The sequence below is a fragment of the Stegodyphus dumicola genome, chromosome 4 (assembly GCF_044657685.1).
Source record: "Stegodyphus dumicola isolate Sdum_Otavi_A_Nest chromosome 4, ASM4465768v1".
NCBI lineage: Eukaryota > Metazoa > Arthropoda > Arachnida > Araneae > Eresidae > Stegodyphus > Stegodyphus dumicola.
The window spans coordinates 204,758,411-204,773,986 of NC_140771.1; the positions used below are offsets into that span (position 1 = coordinate 204,758,411).

Sequence of the window (15,576 nt, forward strand, 5' to 3'; positions counted from 1 at the left end):
AATAATTAAAAAACATGCACAAATGAAGATATTATTTTATGTTGGTATCAATTAATTAGCATGAAAAACTTGTGAATTGTGGGTTTAGGTGTGTGTTAGAGATAGAAATTTGCATTTCTCCTGTTCGCGATTGCGCTGAGCAGAAAAGGCAAACTATATAGTTCTGCAGATGGTTCCTGCCAAGGAGGAGACAAGGAGCTGTCTTCCCGATTCTGAGGGTCCTGATGTCTGACCTCCCTGCTACGCCTATCTGATAATGTTTGCCGATGTATTCTCTTAAGTTTGGTGCAGAAACGCAATGCAAGGAGCCCTACTAAGGAACAGTTCAGAGGAAACAAGAATCTATTCAAGGCATTCTGGATTATCTATCTACATTGCCAAATACCTGCCTATAAGAAAAGGACTGTTAAGCAGGATCAATTCAAATTGTACCAGTCTAGTACATTTTGTACGTTATCCATCGTATAAGTTCATTGATGCGTCAAAGCCTGACGCGTATGTTCATCTATGTTGTTAAATTTTAAGGATAGAAGACACTGATTAAATTTTATGTTAAAATTTTCAACTTGGTGCAGTTTATACTTCTGTATCAGAGAACCTCGCTTCTAAATCCACCATTTTGATGTTCTTACACAACTCTAAAGGTTTTTCAAAGAACACCAAAATCTTCAAATACAACAGTGTGCATGCCTTAATAATTAAAATAGATGATTCCCAGAATGAGTATAAATTGTTTATATGTTTTTATAACCAATATTCACTAAATAAACAGGTTTTAAATTTCAAGTTTCACCCTTTTTCCTTTCTTCTTATTTAAAAAGTTTGGTAAATTAAGACCCTCTAAAAAAAGAAGAAAAAATAAATGCTAATATTTCACACCAGTCAAATTTTTTCCATAACTGTGTTCAGAATTATAAACATTATTTATTATATTTATAAGTAGCATTACTTTCAAATGCGTTTAAATTTTCAAAATACATATGCAGGATATTTAAACCAAGCTACATTAAGAAAAATTATGAAATTAAATCTAATTATCTAATTATTAAGTTATCAAATCATTCATACACTATTTCTCATAAGAAACTAATTATAATTCATATAGTACTTGATGATATGAAGATGAAATACTAAAGAATGTTGAAGGCCAAACTGTGGCCACAGCTTTTTTGATTACCAAGGTTTCTTTCTACAGTTCACAGGTAACTGTAGTATCACTACTAAGACACAATCAAAAAGAGAACACCTACAAATTTTCAGTAAATATGAACTATTCACAGTTCTATTAATGTCTGAGGGGAATGAAAACAATAGCTTCTCCAATTAAAAAGATTGCTGTAGTTTGGATTACATGCTGTGCTTTGATAGTAATCTATCACAACAGTTCAATACACAGAAAATGACTGAAAATAATGATATTTAACCACAGGCCCATCAGAGCTGTAGCTAGGGATTTCAGTGCCTGGGAACAATCGAAATTTTAGCACCCTCTTCTGTTTGCCAAGAGTGGAAAATATTTCATTTTAAACATTTACAACATCAATTTGGCAGTCCCTGGATGCTGCACCCGAAAACAGGTGTCCTCCCTGTCCCCCACTCTAGCTATGCCCCAAAGGCCAATGAACAGCTAAACACACTAAAGTTGAACAGCTCTCCATTGAAAACATGACGAAGAGGGGGGAGGAATAATCCTAATATACTTCATTAACACATAAAAATTACTGTCTCTTTTATCTTTACAGCCAAAACAATACATTTTTGCCAGCACGGTCCACTCATAAAATCCTAAAATGGTACATAAACATTTCCACTAATGTCTCCTCATTTGCCAATGAATGAGCTCCAAAACATGTTTGCTGTTGTTCACTTAAGTTTTCACTTCAAAGTTGCCCTTAGCCTTGATGTTCAGTCATTCATCAAGGTAAAGGGCATAACAAGTTATATTATATCTATCTACTATATAATTTTTTATTGCTACCTTAAAAACACTTTTCACTCTCTTTTTCACAACAGGCATGTTAAAATGGACCTCAAATGACTGAAAAATGATTGTCTGGTCTGATAAATCTTGCTATCTGCTAAAATATATGAATAGCTGAGCATGTTTGTTTCTTTTATTTAAAAAAGGATCAAATATGAAACAAAAATTAATACAGGAAGTATAATACTGTGAGTAACCCTCTAGATGTAAAATGTTGGGTGTTGACATTTATATGGAGAAAACTTTGATACTTATAACTTACATATCTTCTTAAATTGCAATAGTTCATTCCCCTCTGAAAATGTCTTCTTTCAGCAAAATTTTCACAAGCTGTACTGCCCCTGAATACTTCACACATGATGGAGAGTTCCAGATAGAACCAGGTTTAAAGGTTTTCTCAGACAACAATCCACATGGCAAAACTGGGGGAAATCTTAATTAAAGCATTGAGAGGGTGTTCCATAAAAAGTACCATAATATTACATAGTGTTTTGGGGAAATTATAAAAAACAAAATGCCACTAGAATAGAACTGACAAACGAAGAGGTTCTCGACAATAAGGAAATTTCGCCCTGAGAGGATTTCATAGTTTCAAGGGGAAATGCAGTCAACCTTTTGTTTATCTGTTAAGTATTCAGGTTTAGCTTATGACTACAAAAAATTACTTTTATTCAAGTTTTAATTAGTTATCAATATTTTCTATACTTTTCCTTGTTTATTTTTTTAACATACATTAAAAAAGATCTAAATTTAAATAAAAGTATATGTATTTTTTGAGTTTTGGGAAAAGACAGGGGATGATTGTCCAACAAAGCTATAAGGGGTGCATGGGGCAAAAAGGATTGTGAACTACGAGGGCAATCCCCAAAAAAAGGTCTCCTATTATTTGGGGAGGTACGGTTGTTGGCAACACTGTTGTGAGTGGTGCCTTCTCCGCTACCACATAAGCACGCAGGCGCTTCGCTCGGATGCTCAGTCTTGGCTTGGCAGCCATTCGAAATGGAGCTCCCGATAAACGTTACCGCCAAGTGCGAAGTGCATGCAGTTATTCGATTTTTGAACGCAAAAGGCGTTAAACCGATTGAAATTCACCGTTGACGGAAGTGTGTGGCATGTTCAAACATTGACGGAAGTGTGTGGACAGTCGTCATGGATGTCAAAAACGTTCGCAAGTTGTGTATAGAGTTTACAGCCGGTTGTACTCAAATTCATGACGAAGAAAGGAGCAGGAGGCTGTCAATTTCCGACGAGACAATCGCGAAAGTTGAGAAACTCATGCGTAAAGGTCGGAGGATCACTCTAGATGCTCTCTGCATTTTGGTTCCTGAGGTTTCCAGAAGCACCATCCACAGGATTTTAACGGAAAAGTTGCAATATCGGAAGGTGTGTGCAAGATGGGTGCTGCGTATGCTGACAGAAGACCACAAACTGCAACGGGTTGATTCTTCCCGCGAATTTCTTCGCCGCTATGGTTCTGCTCGGATGATGAGCGCTTCCTGAAGGGCATGACGGCAAGCTGGTATGACATGGGCATTGTAAAACTGCCACAGCGTCTACAAAAATGCATCGACCAAAATGGCAATTATGTTGAAAAATAAAGCATTCTTCAATCTTTAAAGTGATGTAGCAACTATAGAAAATAAACGGTTCTTTGTGTATCTAAAAATATAGACCTTTTTTTTTTTGGGATTGCCCTCGTAACTATAGGAATAACTAAACTATAATTGGAAATGCTATAGTGGGACTTTGAAGTTACCCATTTCTTGAAAGAAGCATTGTACAGAACCATCCTAGTTACACTTCTTTTAACCTCTTGAATATGCCTGGTAATACAAAGGTCTTTTCTTAGCCTTTAAGCTAGAATTATGTAATGGTACCAGAGAGAGCACGACACCTTTAGATATTTTGTTACTTCAATGCATTAACATAACAAGACTGATTTGGAAGCATATTATATAGAAGATACTCATCATATTAGGCAAGAAATATTTTAAATCTTTAGTGTACCTTTTACAATACCTCATGCCATTATCCTAAAATTAGAGGCTGTTAAAAATACTAAAATTTTAATCAAGGTAACACATGCAAAATTTATTTCTAAAGTTTTTCACTTTTGTAACTATACTATCTTTCGCTTCTGCTTAAAATTATTAAAACAATAAAAGAATTTTTATTTTGCTCCTCCCCCCAAAAAAGAAAGAAATGAAATAAAAAAGATACAATTCAAATTTTCTGAAATTCCCAATTAAAAATAAATGTAAAGCCCAAACAATAAGACCAAAAATCTAATTAAAACTTTACATTTGGTTTTCAATAAATTTATATTGCTATAAAAGATAACACTATGTATACTAACCTACTGAAGTGCAAAAGTGGGCATGTGCATCAATTGTTTTACTGCAGCGCTTGTTCTTCACATCCCAAATGCGCAGTGTTTTGTCATCCGATGCACTGACAATATATTTGCCTCCCGGATGAAACTTCACACCCCTCACCCAGTTATCATGGCCGATCTGAAGATTAAAATTAGTAAATATTTAAAACAAAATTAAAAAATTATAGCTGACAAGTTTAAAAAGAGTCTGAAAAATTTTCCATACCAAAGTGAACAAGCTTAAGCCAGTGCTGATATCCCATAACTTAATTGTTTTATCACGAGATCCGGAAATCAGGAAAGGACCAGTTCTCACACCATGCTTATTCTACAATATAAAAAATAAACCTTATTTTACCTGCAAGAACCATACGAAGATAAACATTAAACATACCCAGAGTGATACTAAAAACTATTCAATAAAGAATGCAATGTGTAACTAACACTATTACTATAATGCTAAATGTCTCCTAGTCCAACATTATCTCAGCACCTGATATGAATTCATTGAAATATCACAAATAATGGTTGCATTAAACAACAAGACAGAATTCTTCATATAATAAGACTATTAATCTGCTTGCCATAGAACATCTTAAAATTTACTACAATAAATGAAATTATATTCCGCTTAAATAAGAAGACATTATTAGAAGTACTAAGAAAAAAATAAACCAATAAAAACTTTGCTTAGGTTATGGAAATTACTGGGAAGTTACTGCTAAAGTACTGTTTAACCTCAATTTAACATTTTTCCCTCCAGTTTTATTATTTTCAGATTCTCTCTAACAAGAAATTCCTATTCTACTTTACTAGTTTTCAAGTTTTCAAGTGAAGTTGGCAGGACAAATATGAATGAGGACTTTTATGAGGAAGCACCACAAATCAAGCAAACCCCCCCCCAAAAAAATCAAACTATTTGTAAGATTACATATTCTATAATTTATTCTTTATCCTATTTCAATGTTTTACTGTTTGAACTTTTATTTTCATTTTTAAGTTCATGTTCTCCATCATTTCTCAGGGAGGATTATACTCTGTGTGGAGCAAAAAGGCAGAAAATAGATCATAAGAGGTTTGTACAATGGTGACAGACATTGCACTAACCTCTTATGAGCTTTATCAGTCTTCTGATTTATTCTGGAACAATTTTTCTTTGGGTGAAAATGAAAAGAGACATGCATAAAAGTATGCATTCTCAGTAAAGGCAGGGAGAAATGACAATTTTGTCAAGTGTAAATAAATGCTCATTAAATTCTCCACCAGTTACTTAAATATATATATATATATGTATATGTTTGCCTCATTTGGCTCTTCCAGTGGCAATCAGCAACTGAAAAATATTCAGCAGATATCGAGAGAGATGTGAATCTCACTTAATCATTAGAATTAGACTTCAAAGATTCAAATGGCTTAACTGATCACTTTAGATAAGAGATATAACATAGCCTAAAGCTTTCCTGTGAAAAGAAAATGTACTACACACAGCAAAACTTTCTATAATATAAAGGACTATATTCCAGATTCTTCGTTTTCATTAAATCAAGAGAAAACCCACAGCAATGGAATTGAATTTGTTGTTCTGTAACTAACAAATAAAATGAAAAAGCTTTCACTAAAGAATCCTAAAAAAACAATTTTTAAAAATAAAATACAGTTTCTGAGAACTGAAAAATTTTGAATAAGTTAAATATTACCTGAATTATAAAATAATGTAACAGGGAAGCCGGAAGCTCAAGCAGAAGAGGAAGCATACCTAACAAAACTACATTCTTAGAAGGTACTTTGATTAATGAACAATTATTGTGCAACACTTGAGAGTTATTTACATAAAAACAGGGATTTCTTAATATGGCAAAATTGACTCTTCATGCAACACATTATGAAAATCATAAAAATTCACACAAAGCCAACCTGTTCACCAAATTCGCATCCAAGGTTGAATTAACCCTCTGACTGGCAAGATATTTTACTAAGAATGACCAAATTTCTCAAAACTGCCATGAGAAGAGATTTTTTTCTTGATTTTAATGCCAAAATGTTTTTCTTTAAATCTGTATTTATATCCTTTTAATACATCATCTTAATTTTTTTGAACATATTTCAAGATTTATGTATGTATACCTTCTTATAAAGATGTCACAAAATAGACAGTCTTGCCAGTCAGAGGGTTAAAAATGTTCATATGACAATAAATGAACAATTAATCAGAGAATGTGTTAAACAATGATTACTTTTCTCACTAGAACATTCATAAATAGGGAAAACTTTCCTTCAAAAAGCTTAAAATTTCTTATTCATATATATTTTGGGGATTCTTCTATTGAACAAACTTGATAACAAAATGCGCATTTTTTAAACGACTAAAAACCACTTTTAAAATTATCTAAACATCCATTATATATTTCTATATTATAAGTCATTTTTGTGGATAAGGCAAGAGAAAATTTTGCTCCAAAAATTCAGCCAAAACTGAAAATTGATGCTTAAGGTGAATTTAAAATTGCCTTACAAGTACTGTTATATGAGCACAGGCAATAAAAAATATTAATTTATATAGATTCCATTCACCAAATCAATGCTTCAATCAATGCTGCAAATCAATGCTTCAATGATTTGATACCATAAGCTTGCAGCTGAAAAAGCCTATAACTGCTATATTTTGCCAGAAGTTTGAATAACTGGTTCTCTATCTTAGCTAGGCTTATCAAGAAAGCTGAAGGTGAATGCCAAATCCTCATCCATTCAAAAACTTGCCAAAAAAGATCACATAATTGTTAAAAAATGCTGCATCAAATAATGTTATACACAGAACCAAAAAAGTTATACACTAAGCAGATAATAACAGTGTTAATGGTAACATGGAAAACACCACCATTTATCTGGACTAGTTCAAAACAGAGACAGACTTCTGAGAACTGCTAGAAAATTTCAAACTGGATAATGATGCTGACAAACTTGATTAATGCATATTAGAATTAAATAAGTTTCTTCAGATATCATGTACATATTTTGCATATAAAATTTAATCTGTATAAAAATTGGTATAATAAATCATGATAAATGCAGCATACATAATACATGTCTTAGATAGGTGAATACTGCACTAAAACATTTAAAGTGTTACAAATAACTTGACTATTACTTATTATTTCAACTTAAAATTTCCAAATCACAAAATTTTAATGATTAAAAAAAAAAAAAAAAAATTCCAATGGTATAGCAGTTTCTTTGGAAGCATCAACAAAACTTACATCTACACCAGCAGCGTCATTGATGGCAGGAGCAGCAGATTCAGGAGCCCAAGCTATGCATTCTACCACATGATCATGCTCTCGTAACTCTAGTTTACATTCTTTTGTGCCTACAACCCACACACGTACTGTCTAGAGGAAAAAATTAACAGACATAAGTAATATGAAAAAAATTCATAAGAGGGGGAACTCCTGCCCCCAAATAATAATAAAATGAAAAAATGAATAATATAGAATAAAAAAAGAATATATCTCAATATTGCAAAAACAATAGTTTACATCACTTAATATAGTTATTATGTTTTAATATCCATACCTTCAGACCACAATAATTTTTTTTTCTTACAAATTCTAGGAATTAAGAAAAAGCAGCAGTGCTATAAAAGTGATTTTTCTCCCAACTAATCGAGATTCCAGTATGTAACTTTCAGATACTTGTTGGTTAGGGAATCACACCATCCATGGCTGTTGACAATACACTGATTGATTTTAGCTACAACAACTTTCAGCCCTTGAGAGGTTTAGCATTTTTCTATCTGACCTAAATAATCTGAAAAGCCCCAAAACATATTTATTTGGAGTGGGACGTTACGGATACTGATTTTCTTTCATTGGCATAGCATCAAAAAAGGGAGAAAGAATGGATTTTGAGGCATCTAACTTACATAGCAGTTAAATAGCAAACTACACTCTTCCTTTAACTTTGATTTGCAGCAGCTTAATTTTATTGTTCCATGTATTATTAATGTTATTAAAATTTCAGTTTTTAGCAGATGATAACATGCCTGTTTTAAGCTTTTCCTAAAACTCTACATCTGTCTATCAGCTAATGGATATCAAAGTTTTTTGTGTGCACTGAAATGCAGAGATAGAATTTTAAAAACCACTGTTGATTTTAATATAAATTTTTATATGTGGGGTATTGAAAGACAGAAAACATTTCTGGTGATGATATTTAAAAAAAATGTTTGGTATAATTTATAGCTTCCGGATTTCATGATAAGAGCCATGAATCTGAAGTCTGCATTCATTATGCTTCGAATATCATGGGGGGGGAAGCGAAATTTTCTAATTGATGGAGTATCAGAAGAAATGTTGAATGAAAATGATACAAATGAAATCTTAAACCGCTTCAGTCATCAGTCTTAATGAAAAGGCGAAGTACGGCTTGAAATCCAGAAAACATCACCATTGCAGCTCTGAGACATGTTCTAACTTCATATGATGGTGAGTTGGAAAAAAAAATCGTTCTTTATGTCAAATACATTTTTAATTATTACAAAAAAAAATGAAATTAAAACATCAAACTCAATTAGACCAGAGATAGCAAACTTGTTTATTGTTGCAAATATAAATCAGTAGCTAACACCTATCATGTCCATGAAACTGAAACATCATGAGGCTAAACTGTTGAGGTATTGTAAAAGCTAAGCTAAAACCTCATTAAATCTTATTAATTTAAAAACTGTGCTTATGTTTATAGTGGTATGATGAGCACAATACCACTTAAAAATATTACCCGGCAGCTGATGCTCAACGGTTTATTTGAGGTTGACAACCTCAAATAAACTTTTTCTGCACTAAAAGTTTATTCAGCTGGAAAAATGCATGTGAATAATAAAGATTGACTCACTGATTGATTAATCAATTATAATAATGTAAGCAGGGCACTTTTAAAATGAATGTTGCAAATTTTACTTAACATGCTGAAAGAGATTATTTCCTGATCTACGTTAAAGATGAAGGGGGAAGAAATGAAGCTATAAAATTCACAGGATGTAACAGAATTGAAACTAATGATGAAAAAATGTTAGGATAATTTTAGGAAAGTCAAACAAGTTTCAACATAAAAATTGCATTTAGCTTTGGTACTACATTCCCAATTAGTGATTATTTCAAAGTTAAGTATTGTCTATAAAATTGTGTATCATTCCATTTTGTTCTTTGTTTATTGAAATAATTAATATAAGAGAAATATTTCTCATAATTAAGAAAAATTTTACCAAGGTCAAAATGCGGCTTCACATCATGAACAATTATGACAAATAATTAGATACTTGTGCATAAAAAATAAATCTATAACTGGAGATAGCTTTACTGATTTTACAAAATGAGAGAGAAAACAGGTAGTGGTGCAGCAAATTAATAATTTTGATATGATAGAAAAAGATAACTTGGACATTCAAAATGTTCAAGGTCAATGAGATGATAATGTGGCCAATAAAGCTGGATTGTACGGAGGTTGAAATCCGTTACTTGACAAAGAAATGAACAAGATAAATACATTCATTGTTTTGCCCCTGGTAATTCAGCAAAAAAATGCTGTTTCTACAAATCCAAATATGTTATTATTTTAATTATTGTGTATCTTTGATGAGTCCTTAAATGTAGGTAAAAAACAGCATTTAAAGGTCATATAAAGAATGGTATCAACAGAAGTACCTTAGCTGTTAAAAAATAAGGCATCAAGTGATAGATCATTGCAATAAAGTGAAATTATAGCATTTTAAAGCAAATCAATTTTAAATTTAAATGTATGTTATTTACATGAAATATAATACTGCAAGAAACAAGAACCCTAAATAAAGCTTCAAAATTTGAAAATCTTCATACAAAAACTGTAATGATATAAAGCCTCGTACTTTTAAAGATGTTTAATTCTCACAAATAAATGGAGATATGAAAAATTAAATGAAATCCTTTCCATTTCTAACTAATCAAAAATTAATATCATTGAATTTATATAATTTAAAAGAAGAAATTTTTTTAACTTAGCATTTAAAATCTTGAATAATATAAATGCTGCAAAAATTCAATTAGAAATATTCAGTATTAAATTCCAAGCTATTTCAGTAATTCCAAACACTAATGCAGCTGGAAGCCATTACAGCTCTTCAATGCAATTCATAATAAATTAAATAATAATACTTTTTAATGTTATAACTCTTAAATAATAAATAAAAGGTTAATTAGTCACATCCAAATTTGGAAGCAGTGCTAAGAGTATTTTTAATGTTACCTCTTACTGTTGTTAGATATGAAATAAACTTCATTCAGAAAATGCAAATAAATGAACAATTATTATATATGATCTTCATTTAATGAAGAAAAACTTTCAAAAATGGACATTCTTTCTACAGAACAAGAACTAAGTTATCTGAAACAATTATTAACAATTTTCCTGTGTTAAATTAAAAAAAAAAAAAAAAAAAAAAAGGTTCAAGATCACTGTGGATCTGTACTTCATAGTTGCTTGACTAAATTTTCATTTGACAGAAGCACTAAATGAGATTCAATCAACTCATTAACACCTTCATTGTTGACTTCCAAGTTTAATTCATTCAATAGGCTAACTATTTTACCTGTTATACTGATGTTTCTTCAAAATTTATAAAATCATTTATCATTTGAGGGCATATTTATTTCCAGGAACCTTTCACTGTCGACTTATTCCTGTCTTTCATTGCAATTAAATACTCAGAGAGGAATTCACCAGGTTTTAAATATCATTTCTGTAACAAATTATGAAACTGTACACTATTTATTTTAGAACAAATTCAGACAGATTTTTTTTAACTTGTCTTATGACATAACACCTTTCAAAGTCCAAATAAATAATTTAGCAAAACAAATAAGCAAATTTTAGTAAACATAATCTTTTGCAATCCAGATACCCCAAATAGTTAAAAAAGACTCTTCTAGATCACGAATGAATGATCTGACTGGATATGTATCAGTTCCATTAAATTCCAAAACAGTTTCTAAAATGTCATGAAATATTAGCAGGTATCATAATGTTTTGACCTACTGAATTATTTATGGTATGTGCAGACTTAACAGAATTAACATCATCATTGTTATTAGAAGCGAAACACTTTTGTTTTTGGATAACTCATCATCATTATCAAGTTCCGATTCTAAAAGCTTAAAATCAGAGACTCTTCAATACTAAATTACAGTTTTTATAAGCATTTCATTCCTAATTAAGATATAACAAATTACACACAGAAATGAAACTGCTTGTACAGAAAATCTGAAGTAATGTCTGTTTCGTTTCCCCAACATTAAAGTCAGATATAAAACCCAAAGTCACATAATCTAGATCTATTTTTCCTGTCACCTACAGTTCCAAACATAATTTAATGCAAAAATTTAATACACTTTGTGGCACCAGCTCTTAAAGAGTCAGAAATTCTAAGAACAGAATTAAATGTTGCCATTTTCACTAGCAGTATTTGCTATTCTTACAAGCAGCAATATACAAATAAATAGTTTGAAACAAACTTACTAGTTTCAATATCAGAATCGTTACATCTTGTCACATCCAAAGCTAATTCCAAATCGAGCATGCACAAATGTAGACTATGTCTTTACATCATATAAATCACTTCATAAAATTGCAAAGTCATTAGGCTATTTTGAAGCAGGAGATGCGAAAAAATTAGTAATGCTCTTACTGGGACTCAAGCGTGCACCTTTCGAATACGTGCCAAGTGTGCTACTGTTACACAATGAAGAGATGCAGAAAGGAGGGAGAAAATGCCTTATCTACTTCCCCTTTTAAAAGGCAATTGGGGATTAGGGGACCCAGGTGCCAAATCCTGGTGGTGAAGAATCACTGTTCATCACCCTTTTGGTTCAGGTGCCACTTGTAGAGTCATTGGGATTTTTAAGTAGGAAACACGAAAAATGAGCAATACCCTTGCCGGTACTCGAATTTGGACCTCTCGAATATACGCCGAGTGTGCTACCATTACACCATGAAGGCATGCAGAAAGGAGAGAAAAAAAGCCTTATAAAATGCCCGAGAGCTTAGCGGATTAAGATACATATACATATACAAGAAGTGACTATTTAACTTGTACATTTAATGAGGACTGTCAAGGAAATATTTACAAATGTAGACGAAAATTATTTATAAATACAGAGAAGTTCAATGTCTTTTACCACAGAACAGCATCTTATACAACAAATCTTTTTTTTTTTTTTTTTTTTTTTTTTTTTTTTTTTTTTTTTTTTTAATGGTGGCCTTATCTGTCACTTTTACCTGCAAATAATTCCATCCCATGTCGGGTTATGCCATCTACCTAAGTAGAAAATGACTTCACAGACGCTGTTTCATCCAGACAATGTTTAAGAAGACATGTTTATATGCCCGTATACATTCAGACAGACTGCTAAAGACAAATGAAGACCAAATGAGTATTGAAGAAGAGATAAGGCCATTATTTCTGAAGTCAACAAAATGAATAGAGATAGATTGCTGACTAAACCCCTAAGGCAACTTTTCTCTCAATGCAACTTAAAAAATTCTCTTTTTTTCATATATATATTTTTAATATCCACTGATGATAATGACACTCTTCCAGCATGCAAGGATACATGCCATCCAGACAGGATAAGCGCCTTGGGATAGGAAGTCATCTTCTACCACCAATAAATAGTGCTGACCACCAGTGGATGCTATTTGCAGGTGAAACATACAAGGCTGCCATTAAATGAAAGATGTGCATAAGATGGCTGTTCTCAAATGTAAAAAACATCAAAATTCTCTTCTACATTTGTAAATAATTTTCATTTCATTCCATCTCAGTATATAATCATTTCTTTGATAATCTTCAATGATGTACAAGTTAAACAGTCACTTTGTGTTGTTATACATATTTTACTCCTGGACAACCACTATGTTTCAACTATTTTATGAAGTTACATTCTATCGACACACATAATGTTTAATGATGCCATTAGAAAATATTAGAATCTTTTGCTTTATTTAAATATTCTACAAGAAATTCTAAATGTTTAAAAATGCTTAAAATTCTCTACACATCAAAAACTTGAAAAATAGTAAGTCAATAAAAATTTTTTACAAACTGAATTCTCAGTACTTACTTGATCATTTGAACAACTAGCTAACAGAGATCCATCTTGATTGACTCGCACCATTCTCACCCATTCTCGATGACCCGTGAATGTTTTTACACAGTAGCTTTAATAAGAAATGTCATAATTTTAAAAGCAGAACAATTTTAAGATAAGATGGGAATAGTTTAATAAAATGCACTTGTTTTTAAAATTATATTTTTAAACGTTACAAGTATTACCCCATTATTAAATAAAATACCCAATAGTGACTTGCATAAATGTAGATTTTAACCAACCATCTGATTCAATTCAAACTTTCGAACTGTGACATTACATGTGATGTCACAGACCATAAACTAGAAAAGCAGAACTTATGGCTGATGAGCTTGATATTGGCCTTAAATCATGTTTTGTATTCAGACAGTTTTCAAAATAAATAAAATTCTTCAAAGGACAATTGGCAACAATCCATGAATTATTACATCCAGTGATGATTACTTTGTAATCTTAGAGGCCAAAAGATACTGACATCGAACAGCAGAAGTTACTATAGCTTGCTACATAAAAGCAGAATGCTTGACAGTGATTGTGGCCATAATACTCCATAAAGGTCAATTGTTAGTCTAATGGTCAACATGCCACACTTCTTCAATACCTGTTCATTGCTGCCTGTGCAAAAAAACACAGCCCAATGAAATACAGTATTTTATAGTCTAGATTAGATTATGTTTCAGCAAAGATTTTCGACATTCATTAATCTATGCAAGAAATTTTCGGACATTATCACCATATAAACATTACTGAAAAATTAAAAAAGATCCAACACAGCTATACGTTTCTTACCTGGAGACTCACATCTGGATTATCTAAACATAATATCTGATACAATTATAATCAATGCCCATTTTATAGTGAAATAATTTTGTCCTATAAAATATGCATTCCAAAGTTTATGTATTATAACACCCATCATTCTGCAGCTATTGTTATACTATTTGAATGAAATTTACACATCTAAATCTAAATTCCATTAAATACAACTGAGAAAGCCTGGGCAGACATCTCGCAACATGTTCACACACACTAGTAATTTATGCATATATTGTTATTACTATCTGATTTCCTCGGTACATTAATATCTTCCAAGTAGTCTTTCATACAAAACAGACTACTTCAACTGAAAGCTTTAAAAACCCATCTATTCCTTAAGTTTTAAAAAACAGGCTATAAATTTGTATATGTTTTCTATCTATTACTAATATAAAATGAAAAGTAACTTATGAATTGATTCAGAAAAAGCATGCTGAAAATACACCCAGATTATATATTATGTGACTTATTCTACACCAAAAGAATATCTCAATAAACAATACATTTCAACAGAGCAAACCTCAATGATATTTTATGAGTAGTAAACTGCCAGTTCTATTCTTTGGTAAATGCTCATGCAAGAAAAGAAAAAAATTCAAGATTAATTGCAAAATAAATTTTATTTAATTGACAGTTAAAGGGTGGAGAAGAACAAGAGAAATACTTTATTATTAATATTCTTAATAAGATTCAGCCAAAAATGTTCTTTGGAACTACTTAGAAATCAAGTAAAAAAAACTTAATGTAGTATATTTATTTTCACTACAATATATCCAGGGGCTAGTCAGGTAATTCACAGATTTATCTTTTATCTCAAAACAGCATTTTATTTGGCATCAAACTAAATCTGCCAATAAATGTGCAACATTTCAGGATGACATCACTTCAGTTCAGCACAGGTTCCTTCAGTCAACGCTACATCATATATATACAACACTGAGAAGGTATTGGGGCACTTGTCTTAGAGTAAAATGGCAAATCTAAGTAAAGGCAGGTTTGCACCCATTTTTATTTTAAGTTCAGAAAACTGGTTACACAGACTCAACAAGATGTTGAAGTTAGCATTCATTAAGAATACATTGACCCACACAATGGCATATAAGTAGTATTCACTCCTGAAAAAAACAGTCCAATGTCAGTGAAGGATGACCCTCATTCTGACATTTTCCATCAATAGAAAGGAAGAAAAAATTGCTGAAACTAAGGCTTCCATAATAGATGTGAATAAAAAG

At 31.6% G+C, this 15,576-nt stretch overlaps 1 protein-coding gene across 2 annotated transcripts in view; it reads right to left on the bottom strand.

The window, feature by feature from the left end:
* Nucleotides 1-15,576, bottom strand: part of Lis-1 (LisH and WD40 domain-containing Lis-1) — a 126,593-nt gene that overhangs the window by 4,019 nt on the left and 106,998 nt on the right. For both annotated transcript variants that reach the window (XM_035373375.2, XM_035373383.2), the window contains exons 9-12: nucleotides 13,502-13,598; nucleotides 7,610-7,741; nucleotides 4,582-4,683; nucleotides 4,338-4,494 (exon numbers count right to left, since the gene is read on the bottom strand). In XM_035373375.2, the coding sequence (XP_035229266.1) occupies nucleotides 4,338-4,494; nucleotides 4,582-4,683; nucleotides 7,610-7,741; nucleotides 13,502-13,598 (488 nt within the window). The remainder of the gene's footprint in view (nucleotides 1-4,337; nucleotides 4,495-4,581; nucleotides 4,684-7,609; nucleotides 7,742-13,501; nucleotides 13,599-15,576) is intronic.